We start from the raw sequence: 25032 nt of genomic DNA, 5'->3' as shown, positions 1-25032 counted from the left end.
TACCCAGTACGCTACAGCCACCGAACTATCTTAGAATTCTAGAGGCTAAATAAGCCAAACACCTATAGAATGCATATTTTTATAGGTCTTTGAATAAACTAACAAGTATTAACTATTAGATCTAAAAGCTTGCAGATGTAAAACGCTTCCTCCAGCAAAAATTAAGATTTAAATGTTCGGATGCATTATTAGTGTATGGAAACAATTATAATTGTGTGTTCATATTAATGTCAAAATTTTTATAAAATTACACGGTTATCAAATAATCGTTTGCCCGTAAATTAGGTAGCAACTATTATCATATAGATGTCCGTCCGTCTGTCTGTCTGTCGAATGGTTTGCCAGCGAAATAAATAATTTTATTCGATGCCCCTGGTGATCTTGTTATATTTTTTTACTAATCATTAACCATTTAGAAAGGAAAAGATGTGCGGGAATGTAACTTATGAGAGAAAAAATGTAATAAGTTTTGCCCAAAATGTATCACTTAATGATATTCATGTGATGTTTTATGACATGAAACCAAATGTTAATCATATAATCATAGTTATAAATGTTTATTGTGCGATACTTTATTTTCAAAAGTTGTTCTAAATTTTGTCCTGTATGGTATTTTTGTGAGGTAAACCAACATGTTGAAATAGTCGTATTAGTTAAAGCCCAATGAAAAATAAACAATACTGACGATCCTGATTTTGTTTCATGTTTATAACCGCAAACTACCAAAAATTATACAATTCCATGATTAAAAAATAATCAAAACTTTTTAAAAGTTTGTTTAGTAGATACAAGTTTTCATGAAAATAAATTACCCTGCACTTTTGTTCATAATGTATGTGTCGAACAATTACTGTGTGAATATTACTGTGTTGCATATGAATTCCCCTACCAAATCCAATAATATGATATTCCTAATATTTACGTTTATGCATAAGGATGTCATTGCTTGAATTGGTCAAGTCATGTAAAAAATAACAGTTAATACCGTTGATATGCCCCATTAAGTGTATTATATTGATCTTGGTTTAGTTGGATACTGTATGAACCTTCTTTTACTGAACTCGATACACATTTGGTTTCCATTTAAATTTTAAATCTATTTTTGCATTGGCATCCAGTTTTACATTGGTCAATGACTTGACCTTGTCAAGGATAACATGTAATACTGTTTCCCATTTAAATGCAGTGTATACGTCTTGTTTGGGATGCTGTATTAACCTATACTAATGATCTCGATACATTATTTTTCTTTTATATAAAACTAAATCTGCTTTTCCATTTGCATACAGTGGTCCATGTTCTTGTTTGTGTTTTGAACTTAACCGTGAAATTTTTTTTCTTTTTTATTTTGTTCAAATTGTATTTAACAACATCCATCTTAACTTCGCTTGTAAACAAACGACCGTGATGACCTTTTGTATTTTTATATAAACTTATAAATAATATAACGTTTGGTAAGTTTGGATGAAATCTATATAAAGGAATGACTTTATTAATAATAAATGTGTTATGCATGTAATTGATTGTCATAAGTCTGTTGTTGGCATTGTTGTTGTTGTTGTTTTTATATTATAAATTAAGATTATAAATTTATATTTTAAATTAATGTCTAAAAAAATTAGTTTATATAAATAAATTTGCAGACAAGTTTAATCAGAAGGGATTATCACGTAATGATCTAAAGGAAGTCAAGATGGCGACTTCCGGGATGTCCAGGATCACAAAATTTCAGCTCCCATTAAGAAAATTCGTAGCGAGTTAATTCTAATATTAATACGAAATTAACGCTAATCAATTTCTTACTGTTATGGCTGGAAAGTGAGCGGCATTTTATAACCAAACAAAAGTAATGAAGGGTATAAAACGTCGAAAAAAAACGTTTTGTCATGCAGGTCGCCATCTTGATGGCCACGTGATTAACCCGTCTTTAAATCAGTTTAATATATACAGAGAGACAGAGAGAAGTTTTTCAACTGTTTTGTTTTTCACTTATTCACTCCATTTTTGTGTTACTGCCTAATATTTTTATTTATAGTGTATACTGATGCTGAAATATGTATGTTATTAAAGTGAGAAAAAAAATAACGACACGGGTGACCCAAATATTTTATTTTATTTTTCTATTAACAACAGATGGTTCTAGCTAAATATTAGTTCATTCGAATTAAATGTATAGCACAAAAACAAAACATTCAAATCGCAGCAAACGTTTTGAAAGAAGTGAAAAAAAAGTCAGCGGTAATCAGATGTTGATTAAAACAGGTATTGCTGTTTTTCAATTTTATAAAAATATATACAAGCGCGAGTCATTAAGCTTTACTTCTTTCCAGCATCTCTACACTGACACTGTCTGTACATGCAGTACGTAGGGGTGCGGGCATCTTGTAGGTTACCAAGATCACAATTGGTCCATTCCCACGTCACTTCCGGGTTGTCCCAATTCATGCCAGTGATCTGATTGTCGCCGTTTTCGAGGCTAAAGTGCCATCCGTAGCCATACTGGTTGACGCCGTTTGTCCCTACTTGATTGCACCAGTTCGGGTTACTACCAATTGGTGGGATTGGGCAGAGGTTTGCTATCATGAACACCTTCGTCTGACCCGCGGCCGTGCCCGCGCCTTGTCCAGAGACAAAACCACCTGGTAGTAAAACAAACTTTATTTCCAATTTATGTATATAAGCCACGCATGTGCGCAAAGTGTCGTCCCAGGTTAAGCCTGTGTAGTCCGCGCAGGGTTATCAGGGACGACACTTTCCGTTTTAATGATATTCTTCGTTTAAAGAAAGTCTATTCCTAGCAAAAATCCAGTTTAGGCGGAATGTTTCGTCTCTGATGAGGACTGCACAGGCTTATCTTGAAACTTTACGCACATTCATTAAGTCCATCTTACCCAGAACGAAGCTACTATTTTGTAAAACTTTGTTGGGCATATATTTACATGTAATTCGCAACGACTTGGTTGCGAATATGTGCGAGCTATTTCAGCACTGAAAAGGGAAACAACAAGTGTGTATTGTGACCAAAACTTTAATCTGTCTCTTCAGTTAAATTTTCTTTAATTTACAGGTTTTTTAATCGGCTTATTATGCCTGTTACCTGTTGATGATATTCTATTAATAAATAATTATGTGGAAAAAACGTTAATTGATATAAATAAATTATATTTAACATAACAGTCAAGTAGTTGTGCGTGCACCGTTTGATTACTATCCCAAGGGAAAGATCACCGATATTGTAGTAGAACTTGGTCCGTGTATATACCGTCTTTTCCTTTTTCGTTTTACATTCGAAACAACGAAACACGAAAATCAACGCATATACGTTCATATTCCGATTTTCTAATAACCGAAACTTAAACAGGATACGAAAACAAAATTAACTTCTTTATATCGTTTTTCGTTGAACTTATTGTAAAACAAAAAACGAAATTGATTCCCCTGTTCATTTTTTGTTTCAAATCATATAACAAAAATAAATGTTTGAAAATTGAACCGGATTGTTTGATCCCGTTTACCGTTCTTAGTTTGAAAGAACGGTATACGAAAAACGAAAAACGAGTGGCGTTTGCAGGATGTGCTGCTGTCTTGGGGAGGTAACTCATTAGGGGCTTTTTGCGCGTATTTTTCTCCCTTACATAAGACTTAATAACTTATTTCCATCAGCATGGCTTCCTACGTGCTTTTTTTCGTGGAGGTATAGACACGCCCGTAAGGGACAGAGACGTGGATATTTTCAGTTGTTTTTCCAGGTATTGTTTTTTTTTCCAATTTGAAATTATCCTAATCTTGACATCGAAAGGTTTTCCAACGTACCGGTATTTCATGCCGATCCAGCCGATTAGATAGGGCTATAATAAGCCTCTTATTACACTTCTTGTTCTTTGCCCCTATGCTATGTAAACTCAGTACTTATTTTACAAAAAAACAACTCGTTTTAATCCTATTATCAAGGGGGTGTTCCTTACATTTTAAGAGCTGCAATACCCCGTCCCCTGAGTCCCGTATTCATATTTGTATTACCCGTTAGACCCGAATGACATTTTAAAGACACAATAATCGGCGGCGGCTGCTACAATGTCCCTATGTTTTACTTTTAACGTCACCTTACATAATAGAATGGCAAAGTTGTATTAGTACAGCCACTATTGAAAGAAAGAACAGGACGAAAGGAGATTATATAAAAAAAAATGTTTTAATCTTATGGAACGGTTAAGTGCAAGGTGTCTTATACATAATATCCAATTCGTTCGATTAATAACAAATACGTGTTGCATTTAACAACTGCATTGTGATATGTCTAGTGATTTTAGCTCTTAAACAAGAGTTATAATCAAACACTTTATATGCTGTGCGCTTGAAGAAAATGAAATTAACTTAAATATAATTAATAAATGTACCAATTTAATAACTTATTAAACAGCATATTTAATGTTCCTGAAAGAGCGCCCAAGATTAAGTTATTGCTAACAAGATATGTACATTCCAATGATATTATAACGCCGCTTAATATTTTTTCCTTTTAACGTTACGTTACTTAAAGAAGGCGATTATCATGCGTCACGCCTAGAGAATCTACTTGCAATCGTTGAAATATTCCGTTTATGACCTCGGTTGTCTCCTAAAATGAAACTCGAATGCCATTATAGAAAAGTGTTTACATTTGTAACAATACGTGAATGATTTGCTGAGTCAATGACATATATGAGGAGCGCGCCATCAAGCTTTCGCTTGCATGATCTGTTAAAGTACATTTATAAGTCGAAAAGTGTATTACTTTATTCGTTTTATACACATCCATTTCATTTTAAAAGTCCTTCACAAATTGGACAAATCTGTACACCAAACAAAAACGTTATTAAAAATGAATAAATAAATTTGTAGCAACGTCAGAGTTGTACTTATAAAATAAAATCCATTGACATAATGTTTTATACTTAGCGTTGATTTTTCTGTTATTTGAATGATGTGTTCTCGCAAAGAGTTTCAAATAATTTTTTAATTGTTATAAGCAAATTTTCTTTATTATTTAAAGGGAACACCAAATATAATCATGCTGATAAAATTTAAAAAGACTCAGTGCGTGCACCGATAGCTTTATAACAACATAAATTGTAACATTCAGGACCAGTGTCGCACCCTACATTTGCAATTTGTTGCAAATCACTGGTTCGATGCAAGAACTGCATGGACACCTGGTATGAGACCCCACCGCCAGCCAGTTACCCGAAGTGTATGAGCCAGGACGGCACACGACGTGCCATGACAGGGCTTTATGAGGCCGTGCATGCGCTTAGGAATAATTCACCATACTAATTGAATGTACATGTGTATATGTTTAGCAATAATGTGGATTTTTATTTCATTTCTTAAACAGATATGAATACAGTGTAGTAAATAATTCGATTGTTTTTTATTACTTGAAGAGAAACGCTACGCCGAGCAAAGATATTTTATTGTGCAATGCTTATTTTAATGCATTTTATACATTAAATCAAATCCAATGACTTGAAACAAAAGCAGGCATTTATATTGGTATCGTTATATAACTTTACTGTTGATCTAATCATTATTCCATTAGACTAGCCAAAAAGAGCTGTTCCAAGACTCGTCTTTTCTTCCTCTATAATACATGTAATAGTGAACATTTTATTATTCAAAATAATAGTTTCAAAGGGAGGAAACTGCTCACTAAGATTAATCATGAGTTATCATCCAAATAAAGCTGCGCAGCGCCCCTCGTTTTCCGTTTTCCATGTATCGTTTTATCAAATCAAGAACGATAAATGAGAGCAGGCGCTTTGTTCCAATTTTCAAATATTGATTTTTTTTTGTAACTTAAATTGAAACGAAAAAGGAATAGACAAACACGTTTCGTGTTTTGTTTTGTAATTAGTAAAACGAAAAACGATATAAATAAGTCGATTTGTTCTTTGTTTTTTGTATTTGTTTCGGTTATATGAAAATCGGAATATGAACTGATATGCGTTTATTTTCGTGTTTCGTGTTGTCGAATGCAAAACGAAAAGACGGTATGTACACGGACCGAACTTTAGGTCTAACCATTTTATCCGTTAGGTATGTATGGGCCAACTGTATATTTGTTACAATATCATTATTTCCTTTAGGATATAAAATATGTCTGCAGTTAAAAAAAAGTTACCAGTAGTAGTGAGCTTGACGCATTTTCCGCACGCCTGACCGCACCATGTTTTGCCGTCACAGTCAAACAGAGCCTGATTGGCTGACGCCAAATACGCGCTCTTTGCCCATGGAAACTGAAATCAATGTTTTCTCTTACATTTGTCGACATCCTTCCCCCCTCCTCATTATCATCCTCACCTTCATCATCCTGCTTATCATCGTCATCGTTATCATCATCATCATCATCATCATAATCATCATCATCATCATCATAATCACCACCACCATCATCACCATCATCAGCATCATTCCAAGATTGAAAGCTAGGTTTTATCTATTGTTTATCGAAGTACTGAACATTGAGCTTTGAATAATTAATTAGTTGTTGTGGCGATCTCTCTTTTTCCTTGTATGGCAACGTAAAAATAACAATAAACTATAAACGTTAACGTCAAAAGCTATATTTCGTCACTGTTTGAATCATATAACATATATGTTTGTGAACGTGCGCCTCTCGTACAAAGAACTATTGCACATATTCATATAATCAAAATGTTATTTTAAAGGATGCCAGCTTCGATTTAGCCTAAATTTTTTAGCTCTTGTCGGATTCCACTTTCGCTTTAATTGAGGACATACATTATATGGGCCTAGTTCTGTGAAAACTTTACTTAAAGAACGGGCGTGAAGTGTCGTTCCAGATTAGTTGTGCAGTCCACACAGTCTAAAAAGGGGCATTACTTTTCGAATAAAATGAATTGTTGGTAAGAGGAGACTTTCTTTTGACGAAAAATACCATACAAACTGAAAATGTCGTCCTTGATAAGCCTTTGCGGACTGCACAGGTTTATCTGGGAAGACACTTGACGCACGTGCATAAAGCTCAGTTACCCAATAATGATAGAGTTGATTGTGACAATTGCCCCTACCTGGTTGTTGCCGCTGGATGGCCCGCAGCCACACGCGCCTTTGTTGCCGTCAGCGTACCGTGTGGTTGAGGCGCACATCTTGCCGTTTAGCATTTTGGGACTTCCAGTGCACAGCGGGTTCGCATCCGTCAACCATGCACCTGCAACGGAAGTGAGTGGTAGAAGTACTAGTTGTAGATAATGTCTTGCCGTTATACCGCCGGGAATTTCTTATGCACTTCTGTTGCGCCTCTGTCAACCACACACCTGGACCGCAGGTGAGGCGGAATAGAATTTCAAGTTAAAGAACCATGTCGTGATGTTATACTGTTCTGTATCGATTACTTTAATATAAAGTTGAAACAAAATCAGTAATGTGTTGGTGTATGTGTAATGATCATTTTGCAGGTTTATATTTATTGGTAAAACAAGAAAAAAAAATGTCTGAAGAACAAGTTTAAAAGGTTTGTATAGGCCCCTGTTACGTCTCTGCTGAGGTGTTGTTCTCTATCGATACATCTAAATAATACTAGTTTTGTGGATAAAGATAGTCCGTTAAATCATAAAGATCGGTTAAATTATTCAATGCCGCAACTAAATCGAAAGTGAGGGTGAATAAAAGTGCTTGTAATATCTAGGGACCTAAACAAACATATGGGCCGTGCTCTGTTATAAGGGGGTTTAATGCATGTGCGCAAAGTGTCATCCCTGTTATCATGTGCAGTACGCACAGGCTAATCAGGGACGACACTTTCCGCCTAAACTGGGCGTTTGCTTAGAAGAGACTATATATTAACGAAAAATATAATACAAGCGGAAAATGTCGTCTCTGATTAGCCTGTGCTAATATAGCACATGCTAATCTGGGACGACACTTTACGCACATGCATTAAACCCGCTTTTTACAGAGTACTGCCCATACCGTTGTTGATCGATGCTCTAATCATACATCTACCGGTATATAGTGTTCGGTTTGTAATGAACGATGCTCTAATCATACATCTACCGGTATATAGTGCTCGGTTTGTAATGAACGATGCTCTAATCATACATCTACCGGTATATAGTGCTCGGTTTGTAATGAACGATGCTCTAATCATACATCTACCGGTATATAGTGCTCGGTTTGTAATGAACGTTGCTCTAATCATACATCTACCGGTATATAGTGCTCGGTTTGTAATGAACGATGCTCTAATCATACATCTACCGGTATATAGTGTTCGGTCTGTAATGAACGATGCTCTAATCATACATCTACCGGTATATAGTGCTCGGTTTGTAATGAACGATGCTCTTATCATACATCTACCGGTATATAGTGCTCGGTTTGTAATGAACGATGCTCTAATCATACATCTACCGGTATATAGTGCTCGGTTTGTAATGAACGATGCTCTAATCATACATCTACCGGTATACAGTGCTCGGTTTGTAATGAACGATGCTCTAATCATACATCTACCGGTATATAGTGCTTGGTTTGTAATGAACGATGCTCTAATCATACATCTACCGGTATATAGTGCTCGGTTTGTAATGAACGATACTCAGTCAGATCATTCATATCAAATGGCATTGATCTGATTAACCCATTCATACCTAGCGGACTCTCCCGTCCTTCTAAATTGGATCAATATATTTCCAAAATAAGGGATGTCTAGTATATTTATTCCTATATTTAGAATATTTCTTATAAAAATTCTTTTAGGCAAACGGCGCAGACCCTGATGAGAGGCCGCATCATGCGGCGTCTCATCTGGGTCTACGCTGTTTGCCAAGGCTTTTTTTCTAGACGCTAGACATAAGTGGGTTAAAGGCCCGGATGTTTTGTTTATGCGCAGTTCTCATCTGCATTACACCAATAAATATAAAGGTGTTAAGTAAATAAATAGTATAAATATACTGTTGATGAAACCATTAATCAAATGTTATTTACTTTAATGAAATTCATAATCAACCAAGTAATTGCAAGCACAGCGCCGATACCGACACAACTGTAGTTTACTTCGATAAAATTCCTAACCAAGCAAGCCATTGCAAGCACAATGCCGACACCGACACAACTATACTTTACTTCAATTTAATTCCAAACCAGCCAAGTTATTGCAATCACGCCGTCGATGCCGACACAGCAGTAGTTTTCTTCATGAAATTCCTAACCAGCCAAGTTATTGCAAGCACAACGCTGATATCGGCAATGAAATTCCTAGCCTACCAAGTCATTGCAAGCACAACGCCGATACCGGCAATGAAATTCCTAACAAACCAAGTTATTGCAAGCACAACGCCGATACCGACAATGAAATTCCTAACCAACCAAGTTATTGCAAGCACAGCTTTACTTCAAATAACCAACCAAGTTATTGCAATCACGACGTCGATGCCGACACAACTGAAGTTTTCTTTAATGAAATTCCAAACCAACCAAGTTATGCCAAGCACAACGCCGATACCGACGATGAAATTCCTAACCAACCAAGTCCTTGCAAGCAAAACTCCGATACCGACAATGAAATTCCTAACCAACAAAGTTATTGCAAGCACAACGCCGATACCGGCAATGAATTCCAAACCAACCAAGTTATTGCAAGCACAACGCCGATACCGACAATGAAATTCCTAACCAACCAAGTTATTGCAAGCACAGCGCCGATACCGACAATGAAATTCCTAACCAACCAAGTTAATGCAAGCACAGCTTTACTTTAACTAACCAACCAAGTTATTTCAAGCACAACGCCAATACCAACACAACTGCAGTTAACTTCAATGAAATTCCGAACAAACCAAGTTATTGCAAGCACAACGTCGATACCGACACAACTAACAAGAATTGCCCTTAAAAAGATATTTGGCATTAATTCTAAGCGTAAGAGTGAAAAAATAAAGTACACATAATTCATTAAATTTAAACAGGGACCTATACAAACAAAGGGATTAGCAACCTCGCGATATCCCGTTACAGCACGCAAAATAAACCGGTGCGCGAGATCAGGGACCTATACTTTAATCTCGATCGATTGGTCCCGGTGTAGCGATAATAAACCGGTGCGCAAGATTTGATAATCTCGATCGATTGGTCCCTGTGTAGCGATAATGCGGCTACACGATATCGATTGCGAGGGATTTCGCTTATTTAACGCGTTACGTTTTTTTCGGATTCAAATTATATTATGTTAAATAAACAAGTACCTATTCGCTTAATTGTTGCGTTGTTGATCTCAAAATAAATCATTAATTAGTCTTATTATTACACAGTATGTCAAACGGGCACCCAATTATCGGACTCTTTGATGAATATTAATTGCCGGTTGTTTCGCCAGGGTTAAATTGCCGTTGTTTATCGCACGTATGTGCATGTACAAAAGACCGGTCTTTTAATAGAATTAAAATGTTACCATGTTTTGTTTAAAATAGCAACATTATCAAGACATGTTAAGTGCAAACAACTCAAAATGTATAATTGTTCTTTTAACCTCCGACGCAGCAAATTTTCGAATGTCATTTTAATATTCATTTGGACTCCCTTAAGTCATAGTGAACGTCGGAATTCATGGAATTTACTGAAAATGTCTTCTAAACATAAAGATTTCCTTTCATGGGATGACGACATAGATTTAGATTTGGTATAAGGTGATTATACTGATGATGAGGCAAACAATAAATCGCAAGCAAGCACGAAAGAGCTGTGCTATATTTGTCCTGTTTGTGGTGCGGAGTATAAAAGTGTATCAGGATTTCGAGGTCATGTCATAAAAAACATCAACAGAATTTACGAGGTAATAAATATTGGATGCATTTTTTTAGTTCTGCATTTTGCGTACAAACCAAACAAAAAACAAGAAAGGTTTTCGTGTTTAGTAGTTCTATATATATATATATATATATATATATATATATATATATATATATATATATATATATATATATATATATATATATATATATATATATATATATATATATATATATATATATATATATATACTCATGTTTTATTCGTTTTATTATCATATATATCTCGAACAATCAATATATAAAACAACATTAATAAATCAAATCCTCGCACATGCAAGTAAGATATCCAAAACAGTGGACACATGATACGGTGTAATAATGATGAGACAATTGAATCAGGCATTTACAGTTACTACTAAATAGTGTGTACAAAGGAGTTTAGTGTTTTATTCCTTTAATTATTTTCAAAGAAATTAATATAAAACGTGTTGTAGAATGGTTTTAACAAAATTATGGACAAAGATTTAAATGCAGTTAATAGAACATAAAAGTTTATTCTGACTTAAGCTAATCGTCATTTACATTACATTTACAATAACAGCATGCTTTTGAAGTAAATACAAATCATGCATCACTTCGAAAAAAGTTCCTTTTACAATATAAGGAATAAACATGTTTTCGTGAGAATGTTAATATTGTTAATACATAGTGACCTGTCTGTACCAAAGTTCATAAGTGAAAAATATAATTATTAAATGACTTTTTTTAAACAAGAATTACATACATTTATATAAAATTAGGACACATATAACTGCATAAAGTATATACTTGCATTGTTTTTTCATTCGTAATTTTTTTTTTAGAAATATAGAATTGAGTAATACTGACAATGTAAAAGCTGTATGATATACCTCTACCTATGCTACACTTAATTGTAGTTAAGTATAAGTAAAATCCCTGTGTTGACAACCTATACTAAAGCAAAACTATAGTTTATGTATAGCGATATGGTTCCTTAGAGTATATAAAGTACAATCATTTTATTTAGAGAGAAATCTATAAGTAAAATTAATAACTCCATCTATATAAACTAGTTAATTTCATTTATCTATATCCCTACATCGACTATCTATGCGAAAAAAAAATAATTGAAAATTCCACCTCAGGATTTCCTATGCAGACATCAAATTTTAACAGTCTTTCCTATAACACCAGAACATAAGCAACGCGATTGATATGTTGTGGCAGTCCAGTCCAAATTTGGTGAGATCTCGGAATGCATTTCCGATGCACATAGACAGAGCACGTAAAATCACTCTTAATTTCAACCGATAACTTGATTGCTGTCAGACTGTCATTTGCGTACAACTGTAACATTTGAATTGAATGCTCTAATTCCTTTACAACGAACTGAGATGAAAAATTTTGCAGTTTAAGTTCCACAGCAAAGTCTGAGAAGGTTGTCGTCTCCACTTCCATTTCTAGAAGCCCTGAACTACATTCCATCACATCAGCTTCAGGCTTATCATTGTTTGTCTCCTGGAAGGAGTCAAGCTCATAATGTGGAGTCTTCATCAATAGCATAACTATGATCACTTGTGAACTGCACATTTTCACTTTCTGACTGGGTTGAAGAATATGTTGTAGCTTTAATGTTCACCAGGGGTTCACTGGCAACATGGTTTTCTTCCTTTGGCTGTTCAGATGTTATGTAGTGGTACTTGCGTTTCACCGTAAGGGATCCTCTTTTGCGTTTTCTAGGCATTCTAAAAGCATAAAACAAAACATATTCTAAAAATCAGTTAATAAAATGTTTACACAGTCACCATCATTTATTGAAAACATGGCTTGCCACCATAGGAAGACTAATAGACTATGCCACCTTTTTCCACATTTTTCGAAACGTTAACGCAAAACCTAAACGCAAAGTGTGACGGAATTTCAGACGACCAGACAGATGGACATAAAAATGTACTTAGTTGTATCAACATATTAATAAAATTAATTGAAATATTTATGTAAGAATTCCGATTTTTTGCATTAATTGAATAACAATTATCTACACATTTCAGAAATTCTTAATAGAAGCATTAACAATGTGGAAACAAACTCTTGAAAATATCTCAGAATAAATGTTTTCTCCAATGATAAAGAAATATGACCTTTGCAATTTTTCAATTTTTTTTCTAGAATAATAGTTATTAAATTTATATTTTAAAAAAAATTGGCCAAACATTCTGTGAATGAGAACGATTATATGTCTCGTGTTTTGAGAAAACTTGGCATAATGCATGTGCGTAAAGTGTCGTCCCAGATTAGCCTGTGCAGTCCGCACAGGCTAATAAGGAACGACACTTTCCACTTTTATGACATATTTTGTTGAAATGAAATCTCTTCTTAGCAAATATCATTGAAAATTCCACCTCAGGATTTCCTATGCAGACATCAATTTTTTTTTTCAAAAAATGCATTTAAAATATGCACCATACATTTCATTGAAATGTAACATTGGTACAAACACAAACAATAATAGAGCTTGTATTGATCAATCCCTAAGAAAAAGCGGAGACAAATGTTAATCTCAATTGTTTTTTTTAAATAATTGATTAAGGACTAATATTGTATCATCATTGAGCTTATACAAATCAAGAACTTTGCAAATAATGCAAATTAAATGTACACCACACAATGCACTGAAGTGTACAATTTGCTAATCCTTAGCATGCTGGGAAATTTGTCGTCTGCTAAAGTGTTGTCTGCTGAATTTCTAAAATTAGCATTTTCTTAGATTTTTTTCACAGAATACTTTCAGAATAGCAAACAGTTTGAATCCTGATGAGACGCCACGTTCTGTGGCGTCTCATCTGGGTCCAAACAGTTTGCAAAGGCCTTTAAAGTTTGATTCCAGCGCTGAAAGGGTTACGATACCAACATGAATAATATAGGGCTAGTATTTACAGAGCCTTGGCCCTTACGCAAAAAGCAATGACATATGTAAACAAAACTGAAAGCGGTCTAACAATTAAAAAATGACTAAAGTTATATTGTCCTTTAGCTTATACAAAGTTATGAGTTAGTAAATAATGCAAATTAAATGTGAAACACACAATGCATTGAAGTGTCACATATCTAAAGATACCAACATGATTATCATAGGTCAATTATTGACCGAGCCTTTTGAAAAGAGCATTGACATACACATTCAAAACCGAGACTGGTTAAAAAAAAAATGCCTAAAATTGTATAATCTCTGAGCTAATACAAAATTATGCCTTTGCAATTCATGTAAATAAAATGTGCACCACACAATTTATTGAAGTGTAACATTTGCAAAAATACCAACATGATCAAAATAGTGCTACTATTGACGGAGTCTATTGAAAAAAGCCTCAACATATGTTGATAACACGTTTAACTAAAAAAATTAAAAAATAACTGAAATTGTATCATCTTGGAGCTAATACAAAATTATGCCTTTGCAAATAATACAAATAAAATTAGCATCACACAATGCGTTGAAATGTAATGTTTGTAAAGATACCCATAAGATTAATATAGGGCTAGTATTGACTGAGCCTTTCGAAAAGAGCCACGACATATGTTGATCAAACTGATAGTGATTACAAAATAAAAAAAATGACTAAAATGGTATTATCTTTGAGCTAACACAAAATTATGCCTTTGCAAATAATGCAAATTAAATTTTCACCACACAATGCATTGAAATGCAACGTTTGTAAAGACACCAACATGATATATATAGGGCTAGTATTGACTGAGCCTTTCAAAAAAGAGCCACGACATATGTTGATGAAACTGATAGTGGTAAAAAAATAAAAAAATGACTAAAATTGTATTGCTTTTGTGCTCATTCAAAATCATGAATTTGCAAATAATACAAATAAAATTAGCATCACTCAATGCGTTGAATTGTAATGTTTGTAAAGATACCAATAAGATTAATATAGGGCTAGTATTGACTGAGCCTTTCGAAAAGAGCCACGACATATGTTGATCAAACTGATAGTGATTACAAAATAAAAAATGACTAAAGTTGTATAATCTTTGAGCTAATACAAAATTATGCCTCTGCAAATAATACAAATAAAATTAGCATCACTCAATGCGTTGAAATGTAATGTCTGTAAAGATACCCATAAGATTAATATAGGGCTAGTATTGACTAAGCCTTTCAAAAATAGCCACGGCATATGTTGATGAAACTGAAAGTGGTAAAATATAAAAAAATGACTAAAATTGTATTGCCTTTGTGCTCATTCAAAATCATGAATTTGCAAATAAAACAAATAAAATTAGCATCACTCAATGCGTTAAAATGTAATGTTTGTAAAGATACCCATAAGATTAATATAGGGCTAGTATTGACTGAGCCTTTCAAAAAGAGCCACGACATATGTAGATGAAACTGATAGTGGTAAAAATTAAAAAATGACTTAAATTGTATTGCCTTTGTGCTCATTTAAAATCATGAATTTGCTAACAATACAAATAAAATTAGCATCACACAATGCGTTGAAGTGTAACGTTTGTAAGAATACCAAAATCAATAGTATAGAGCTTTATTTGACCAAGCCTTTTGAAAAAAGCCACGACACACGTTTCTCGGATTATGGAAGTGTAAACAATGATACGCATGATTTGGTGAAAATACCCACCGTTGTTTTATAAGTAAATACAAAGCATAGTCGAAAACAAATGAAACAATAAGATGTATCAAACTCAACAAACCTTTGCAATGAATACTTCTGTGTTGGCAACACTTGGTTAATTTGTACTCTTATTATTTCTCGATTGCTTTGTCACGGTCTCGCTTTGTCAAAATGGCGGCTGTTAAAATTTGCCTCGAAGCGCGAAGTCTCGTTGGGTCGCAAGTCTCGTTCCCTTTTGCGTAACAACGCGATAGCTTGTTCTTCGGTTCAGTGAGTGTCTCATCCCTTTTGTTTGTATAGGTCCCTGATGGGAGGCGTATAAAATTTATATTATATTCGACAATGTTTTTGTCTATTTCAACGGCGACACTCAGTTGCATGTTAATGTTTGATAATTAACTTTCTTTTATTGTTTTCTACCATAGACGGATACAGAATTAATGAAGGTACCAACAAGAAATATAACTTACACTTGATGCACACTTCGTCCTCGCCTAGCGGGCAGTCCGATATCCCGTCACATACTTGTGACGATAGTAACAGCTTGGGCCGGGATTGCATGTTTCTTTCCCAAGGTAGACCCGGGTTTTTACACAATAATTTTCGGCCGAGGTAGCAATCCTCTTTGGAGGTAATAAAAAAAAATTACAATCAGCATAATTATTTACTGTTTCATTGCAAAAATTAGCTATTTAATACCCATAACTATTTTACTAACCGCATTATAAAAAAAGTTAAAAAAGAATGACATCCCAAATATTAAGCACAAAACCTTGGATTTAAAGATTAATTTTGTTTTTAAAAGTTCATACGAATTCGCAATTATGATACTAATTATTTGACCAATGCGTAAGGGTAATAACATAGCTCAATGGCGCATATGTATCAACTACTTTGGTTTTAATAAACTAAGTTAACTTTGTCAAATAATAAAATAGGAACAGAGCAAAATGAATCAGTTATATCTTATACAAACTATTAATTAAGTTATTGTTACAGTGACTTTATTAGCGCTCTCGGAGTTGATTAATTCTAAACTAGTAAGCAATCCTTAGATTCATTTCATTAAAGCACAGAAAAAACACAACTCCCCTTTTCTGTACTAATGCATATTGAAACAGTTGAAACAGTTTAAGAACACATTGATAAATACATAATGGAAGGACAGATTTTCCGTTTTTATATTCCACACAATTCGAAACGGGTGTTCCATCAATGTCATTGTTTTATTTGACAGAGAACCCAACAAAATATTTCAGTTAATTGTTCGAGTATTAACTAAGAATGCCTACATAACAACTGCGTATGAATACAACAATTATGCTGCTCTGATTTGTTAAAACATTAGTTATCCTACTTAAGGGTAATTTGAACTAATTACCATAGAAAATAATATTTGTTGTACATGAAGCATGCGTGCGTATTATGCATTTATTTAGGAAGTTAAGAACTACACACGTTTGAGATTTTTACAATTATATAATTCCAACAAAAAGCGAGCATTTGGAATGAGCGTAAAATAACTGTTTTTGTATGTGTGTTATTAAATATTAAGTTAAGAATGTAGCCATAAATTTACACCAAGGCGATGATAAAATAAATTCATTTATAATTATAGACAACAACGATGACAACAAGAACACATACAACATCAAGATTCGTTTGATGTTAAGAGTGTTGCTCATTTAGGATTGGTCAGAAATTCTTCCGGCAAACTGACTGTATTAGTAATACTTGTGGTAAAAGCAATTTAAGATGAGATGGTCGGTTAATACTATTTTTCCCCTTTGCACTATGACCAATGTACTAAGACGTTCCTCTGTTATTGTTAATTAACAACGATTCATTTTTAAATCTACCATGAAACAACATAATCAAAAACATGTCTATTGACAAACAAAACATATACATCTATTGTTACATTTTAGAATGGAAATTAACTTTCATTGAAAACAATTTTATATTAATATTATAAAGCGACAATTGTTATTTAACCAGGATTGCGATCATTGTGTTTCCTTTTCATACTTAATATTAACATGGGAACTAATATTTCTCGGATTCATACATTCAGATGCGTCAGAAAAATAATAACATTGTTTCACATAAATTCATCAGGCTATAAAATATCTACCTCCATATTTGAATAAGCTTATACTCATGTACATACAATATTCTATGTGAGGATTTGGCAAAATGTCGCCGTTCATTCTCGCCCTGGGCCCCATACAATTTACCGGAAAGTGTGTTTTTGCTCTTTACTTTGAAAATAATATTTCTCATTAGGAGTGTAAGGAAAATAAATAATTTGAGTACAAATCAACCAATCAATTTATTAAAACCCTCAACTGAATGTAAATAGCGGTAAAGACAACCACATATGACGGCTTCTGTACCATTGTACCTGCTCGTGCCTTTATTTATGAAATATCCAATACATGTCAAGAGTTATAAATTTCTTTTTTTCACCACGATAAGGTTAGTTTAATAGTAATAAAACGTTACAAATATAGTTATAACAAAAAACAAAATATCACTCACCAAAACATAGTAACACAACAGTAAGGCAGACTTTCATCTTCACAATTACGCTGACCGTGTATAATGATCCGTCGAGTATATTGCATAGGTAGCGAGTGAAATCAAGTGTACTATGACTATCTACCCAACAGGTAATGCAATCCCAATCTCCACGCAGAGTTGTCTTTCTTCTCACATTCTATCACTGCCATACCAGATAAATCCAGATTTGGTATTATAGTATGAAAAGTTAAATAAAAAAAGTTATTTTGAAAATAGTGTTCATTTTTAAGGATTATAATAAAAAATATACCTAAATCTAAAAAAAAAGTAAAAATAACAACGGTAAAATTATTGTATCTCGTGCCTTGGCAATCATCACGTGGTCGGTTATGAAGGCATGATTAAGTCCAGTCAAATCTCTGCGCGGAGGTTGATGTAATCCAGTAACTGTGGCAACCAAGTACCGTCGCCTTCAATCGAGTTTGCGTGAACCTTACGAGCATTAACTGTGGCAATCTTCTTTAATCGATTAAGCGTAAACAAAATCGAGTCTTAGGAACGAATACGAGTTTCGTTGTTCATCGGCTTACATTTATGACACGTCGGGCGACATATTTTAAAAGATGTCGCGGCAATTACGGTACTATGTCGCGATACCGCTCCAGATTAATACGGAATGTTGGCCACAACACATTCTTCGAACCTAAGAGAGAAACCCTGTTGATAAAAACGTTTATATTAAAATTACTTATATAATAATAGTTGCTCCCTAATTTACGGGCAAACGATTATTTGATAACCGTGTAATGTAATAAAAATTTTGACATTTATATGAACAAACAATTATAATTGTTTCCATACACTAATAATGCATCCGAACATTTAAATCTTATTTTTTGCTGGAGGAAGCGTTTTACATCTGCAAGCTTTTAGATCTAATATTTTATACCTGTTAGCTTATTCAAAGACCTATAAAAATATGTATTCTATAGGTCTTTGGCTTATTTAGCCTCTAGAGTTCTAAGATAGTTCGGTGGCTGTAGCGTACTGGGTATGGTGTCTGCTTGGCGATTCGAAGGTCTCGGTATTGATCCTTTAAGTGGGAGCGTTCTTTATATCACCCTTTAAAAACCAAATACTGGTGTTATCAAGGAAAGTTGAAAAACAGTTTGTTTTATTACGTCTCAATTGATCTTAAGATTCTTGCATAACCTGATTTAACATAGGTTATCAAAATTATGTATTGTGTCAAATCAATTTTTGTTGTAAGGATTTTCAATTTATAATGATGCAGAACTGAGGGACAGCATACTTGTTTTGCTATTGCAATATTTTCTACATATAGGTATCTCACAGAGTTTTCTTTCGTAAACTTGTGTCCTCTTTAAATCTGTCGTCACAAATTTACTAGCAATTTTAAATCAATTCATAAATCACAGTCTTAGCTGCACTAAGTTTGTAGCTGTATATTAAATATTAAATGCAAACAAAAATGTCATTGTTTATTTATACATTCTCATAAAACATGAACAAACATAGATATATCAGTAATCACATGAGCTTATTTATTTGTCAGTCAGTGTCTTTCTAAGCTTTGCCATTAGAATAAGCATGTAAATAATGTTAATATATTCAGTAGATATATACACTATGTATGGTAATGTATGGCGCTACAAAACACTCTACACTATTTCTTTTTTTGAACGTTTATAATAGCACAATGCATAATCCTTAATTACTGTATATATTAAACAAACTATGACACTGTGTTTTGCAACCATGCCCCTAAGAATTAAACTGGGTTATGTTTCAAAGGATTATTTTTTATATCAACATGCTAGATGAGCCGACAAGCGGCGTCTGTGGTAGTCTTCGTCACTTTAGTGTCGTCACTTTAGTGTCAATATGTGTATCACGGGGTCCGAGGCATTACATTGTCAATCGTATCCGACCTGTTGTTCGTTGTTAACGGAATGCCATTTGAAAGGTAAATTTGATGCCGATTTAAAAAAGACATTCCTTTGATTCAACGTCATTTTATAGACATAGAGACGGTTTACATTAGCTATGAAATCACATTTTCTAAGTAACATAGATAATAAACTAGGGATAAACACGTGATCAGTTTTAACCTTATCTAGTTTTAAATCAGGGACCTATACAAACAAAAGGGATGAGACACTCACTGAACCGAAGAACAAGCTATCGCGTTGTTACGCAAAAGGGAACGAGACTTGCGACCCAACGAGACTTCGCGCTTCGAGGCAAATTTTAACAGCCGCCATTTTGACAAAGCGAGACCGTGACAAAGCAATCGAGAAATAATAAGAGTACAAATTAACCAAGTGTTGCCAACACAGAAGTATTCATTGCAAAGGTTTGTTGAGTTTGATACATCTTATTGTTTCATTTGTTTTCGACTATGCTTTGTATTTACTTATAAAACAACGGTGGGTATTTTCACCAAATCATGCGTATCATTGTTTACACTTCCATAATCCGAGAAACGTGTGTCGTGGCTTTTTTCAAAAGGCTTGGTCAAATAAAGCTCTATACTATTGATTTTGGTATTCTTACAAACGTTACACTTCAACGCATTGTGTGATGCTAATTTTATTTGTATTGTTAGCAAATTCATGATTTTAAATGAGCACAAAGGCAATACAATTTAATTCATTTTTTAATTTTTACCACTATCAGTTTCATCTACATATGTCGTGGCTCTTTTTGAAAGGCTCAGTCAATACTAGCCCTATATTAATCTTATGGGTATCTTTACAAACATTACATTTTAACGCATTGAGTGATGCTAATTTTATTTGTTTTATTTGCAAATTCATGATTTTGAATGAGCACAAAGGCAATACAATTTTAGTCATTTTTTTATATTTTACCACTTTCAGTTTCATCAACATATGCCGTGGCTATTTTTGAAAGGCTTAGTCAATACTAGCCCTATATTAATCTTATGGGTATCTTTACAGACATTACATTTCAACGCATTGAGTGATGCTAATTTTATTTGTATTATTTGCAGAGGCATAATTTTGTATTAGCTCAAAGATTATACAACTTTAGTCATTTTTTATTTTGTAATCACTATCAGTTTGATCAACATATGTCGTGGCTCTTTTCGAAAGGCTCAGTCAATACTAGCCCTATATTAATCTTATTGGTATCTTTACAAACGTTACAATTCAACGCATTGAGTGATGCTAATTTTATTTGTATTATTTGCAAATTCATGATTTTGAATGAGCACAAAAGCAATACAATTTTAGTCATTTTTTTATTTTTTTACCACTATCAGTTTCATCAACATATGTCGTGGCTCTTTTTTGAAAGGCTCAGTCAATACTAGCCCTATATATATCATGTTGGTGTCTTTACAAACGTTGCATTTCAATGCATTGTGTGGTGCAAATTTAATTTGCATTATTTGCAAAGGCATAATTTTGTGTTAGCTCAAAGATAATACCATTTTAGTCATTTTTTTTATTTTGTAATCACTATCAGTTTGATCAACATATGTCGTGGCTCTTTTCGAAAGGCTCAGTCAATACTAGCCCTATATTAATCTTATGGGTATCTTTACAAACATTACATTTCAACGCATTGTGTGATGCTAATTTTATTTGTATTATTTGCAAAGGCATAATTTTGTATTAGCTCCAAGATGATACAATTTCAGTTATTTTTTAATTTTTTTAGTTAAACGTGTTATCAACATATGTTGAGGCTTTTTTCAATAGACTCCGTCAATAGTAGCACTATTTTGATCATGTTGGTATTTTTGCAAATGTTACACTTCAATAAATTGTGTGGTGCACATTTTATTTACATGAATTGCAAAGGCATAATTTTGTATTAGCTCAGAGATTATACAATTTTAGGCATTTTTTTTTTTAACCAGTCTCGGTTTTGAATGTGTATGTCAATGCTCTTTTCAAAAGGCTCGGTCAATAATTGACCTATGATAATCATGTTGGTATCTTTAGATATGTGACACTTCAATGCATTGTGTGTTTCACATTTAATTTGCATTATTTACTAACTCATAACTTTGTATAAGCTAAAGGACAATATAACTTTAGTCATTTTTTAATTGTTAGACCGCTTTCAGTTTTGTTTACATATGTCATTGCTTTTTGCGTAAGGGCCAAGGCTCTGTAAATACTAGCCCTATATTATTCATGTTGGTATCGTAACCCTTTCAGCGCTGGAATCAAACTTTAAAGGCCTTTGCAAACTGTTTGGACCCAGATGAGACGCCACAGAACGTGGCGTCTCATCAGGATTCAAACTGTTTGCTATTCTGAAAGTATTCTGTGAAAAAAATCTAAGAAAATGCTAATTTTAGAAATTCAGCAGACAACACTTTAGCAGACGACAAATTTCCCAGCATGCTAAGGATTAGCAAATTGTACACTTCAGTGCATTGTGTGGTGTACATTTAATTTGCATTATTTGCAAAGTTCTTGATTTGTATAAGCTCAATGATGATACAATATTAGTCCTTAATCAATTATTTAAAAAAAACAATTGAGATTAACATTTGTCTCCGCTTTTTCTTAGGGATTGATCAATACAAGCTCTATTATTGTTTGTGTTTGTACCAATGTTACATTTCAATGAAATGTATGGTGCATATTTTAAATGCATTTTTTGAAAAAAAAAATTGATGTCTGCATAGGAAATCCTGAGGTGGAATTTTCAATGATATTTGCTAAGAAGAGATTTCATTTCAACAAAATATGTCATAAAAGTGGAAAGTGTCGTTCCTTATTAGCCTGTGCGGACTGCACAGGCTAATCTGAGACGACACTTTACGCACATGCATTATGCCAAGTTTTCTCAAAACACGAGACATATAATCGTTCTCATTCACAGAATGTTTGGCCAATTTTTTTTAAAATATAAATTTAATAACTATTATTCTAGAAAAAAAATTGAAAAATTGCAAAGGTCATATTTCTTTATCATTGGAGAAAACATTTATTCTGAGATATTTTCAAGAGTTTGTTTCCACATTGTTAATGCTTCTATTAAGAATTTCTGAAATGTGTAGATAATTGTTATTCAATTAATGCAAAAAATCGGAATTCTTACATAAATATTTCAATTAATTTTATTAATATGTTGATACAACTAAGTACATTTTTATGTCCATCTGTCTGGTCGTCTGAAATTCCGTCACACTTTGCGTTTAGGTTTTGCGTTAACGTTTCGAAAAATGTGGAAAAAGGTGGCATAGTCTATTAGTCTTCCTATGGTGGCAAGCCATGTTTTCAATAAATGATGGTGACTGTGTAAACATTTTATTAACTGATTTTTAGAATATGTTTTGTTTTATGCTTTTAGAATGCCTAGAAAACGCAAAAGAGGATCCCTTACGGTGAAACGCAAGTACCACTACATAACATCTGAACAGCCAAAGGAAGAAAACCATGTTGCCAGTGAACCCCTGGTGAACATTAAAGCTACAACATATTCTTCAACCCAGTCAGAAAGTGAAAATGTGCAGTTCACAAGTGATCATAGTTATGCTATTGATGAAGACTCCACATTATGAGCTTGACTCCTTCCAGGAGACAAACAATGATAAGCCTGAAGCTGATGTGATGGAATGTAGTTCAGGGCTTCTAGAAATGGAAGTGGAGACGACAACCTTCTCAGACTTTGCTGTGGAACTTAAACTGCAAAATTTTTCATCTCAGTTCGTTGTAAAGGAATTAGAGCATTCAATTCAAATGTTACAGTTGTACGCAAATGACAGTCTGACAGCAATCAAGTTATCGGTTGAAATTAAGAGTGATTTTACGTGCTCTGTCTATGTGCATCGGAAATGCATTCCGAGATCTCACCAAATTTGGACTGGACTGCCACAACATATCAATCGCGTTGCTTATGTTCTGGTGTTATAGGAAAGACTGTTAAAATTTGATGTCTGCATAGGAAATCCTGAGGTGGAATTTTCAATTATTTTTTTTTCGCATAGATAGTCGATGTAGGGATATAGATAAATGAAATTAACTAGTTTATATAGATGGAGTTATTAATTTTACTTATAGATTTCTCTCTAAATAAAATGATTGTACTTTATATACTCTAAGGAACCATATCGCTATACATAAACTATAGTTTTGCTTTAGTATAGGTTGTCAACACAGGGATTTTACTTATACTTAACTACAATTAAGTGTAGCATAGGTAGAGGTATATCATACAGCTTTTACATTGTCAGTATTACTCAATTCTATATTTCTAAAAAAAAAATTACGAATGAAAAAACAATGCAAGTATATACTTTATGCAGTTATATGTGTCCTAATTTTATATTAATGTATGTAATTCTTGTTTAAAAAAAGTCATTTAATAATTATATTTTTCACTTATGAACTTTGGTACAGACAGGTCACTATGTATTAACAATATTAACATTCTCACGAAAACATGTTTATTCCTTATATTGTAAAAGGAACTTTTTTCGAAGTGATGCATGATTTGTATTTACTTCAAAAGCATGCTGTTATTGTAAATGTAATGTAAATGACGATTAGCTTAAGTCAGAATAAACTTTTATGTTCTATTAACTGCATTTAAATCTTTGTCCATAATTTTGTTAAAACCATTCTACAACACGTTTTATATTAATTTCTTTGAAAATAATTAAAGGAATAAAACACTAAACTCCTTTGTACACACTATTTAGTAGTAACTGTAAATGCCTGATTCAATTGTCTCATCATTATTACACCGTATCATGTGTCCACTGTTTTGGATATCTTACTTGCATGTGCGAGGATTTGATTTATTAATGTTGTTTTATATATTGATTGTTCGAGATATATATGATAATAAAACGAATAAAACATGAGTATATATATATATATATATATATATATATATATATATATATATATATATATATATATATATATATATATATATATATATATATATATATATATATATATATATATATATATATATATAGAACTACTAAAACACGAAAACCTTTCTTGTTTTTTGTTTGGTTTGTACGCAAA

The 25032-nt window shown here is 33.2% G+C and overlaps 1 protein-coding gene across 1 annotated transcript; it reads right to left on the bottom strand.

The window, feature by feature from the left end:
- Nucleotides 1-2315: 2315 nt before the first annotated feature.
- LOC127881983 (endoglucanase-like) lies at nucleotides 2316-18079 on the bottom strand. The gene is made up of 4 exons (XM_052430323.1): nucleotides 18002-18079; nucleotides 7071-7210; nucleotides 6161-6275; nucleotides 2316-2639 (listed from the first exon to the last, which is right to left on the bottom strand). The coding sequence occupies exons 1-4, from the start codon at nucleotides 18036-18038 to the stop codon at nucleotides 2317-2319; spliced, it is 615 nt and encodes a 204-aa protein (XP_052286283.1). The 5' UTR covers nucleotides 18039-18079; the 3' UTR covers nucleotide 2316.
- Between the last annotated feature and the right edge of the window lie 6953 nt (nucleotides 18080-25032).

This window comes from Dreissena polymorpha, chromosome 5, assembly GCF_020536995.1.
Source record: "Dreissena polymorpha isolate Duluth1 chromosome 5, UMN_Dpol_1.0, whole genome shotgun sequence".
NCBI lineage: Eukaryota > Metazoa > Mollusca > Bivalvia > Myida > Dreissenidae > Dreissena > Dreissena polymorpha.
The sequence above is the reverse complement of the archived record's forward strand: the minus strand, read 5'-3'. Positions and strand labels throughout refer to the sequence as shown.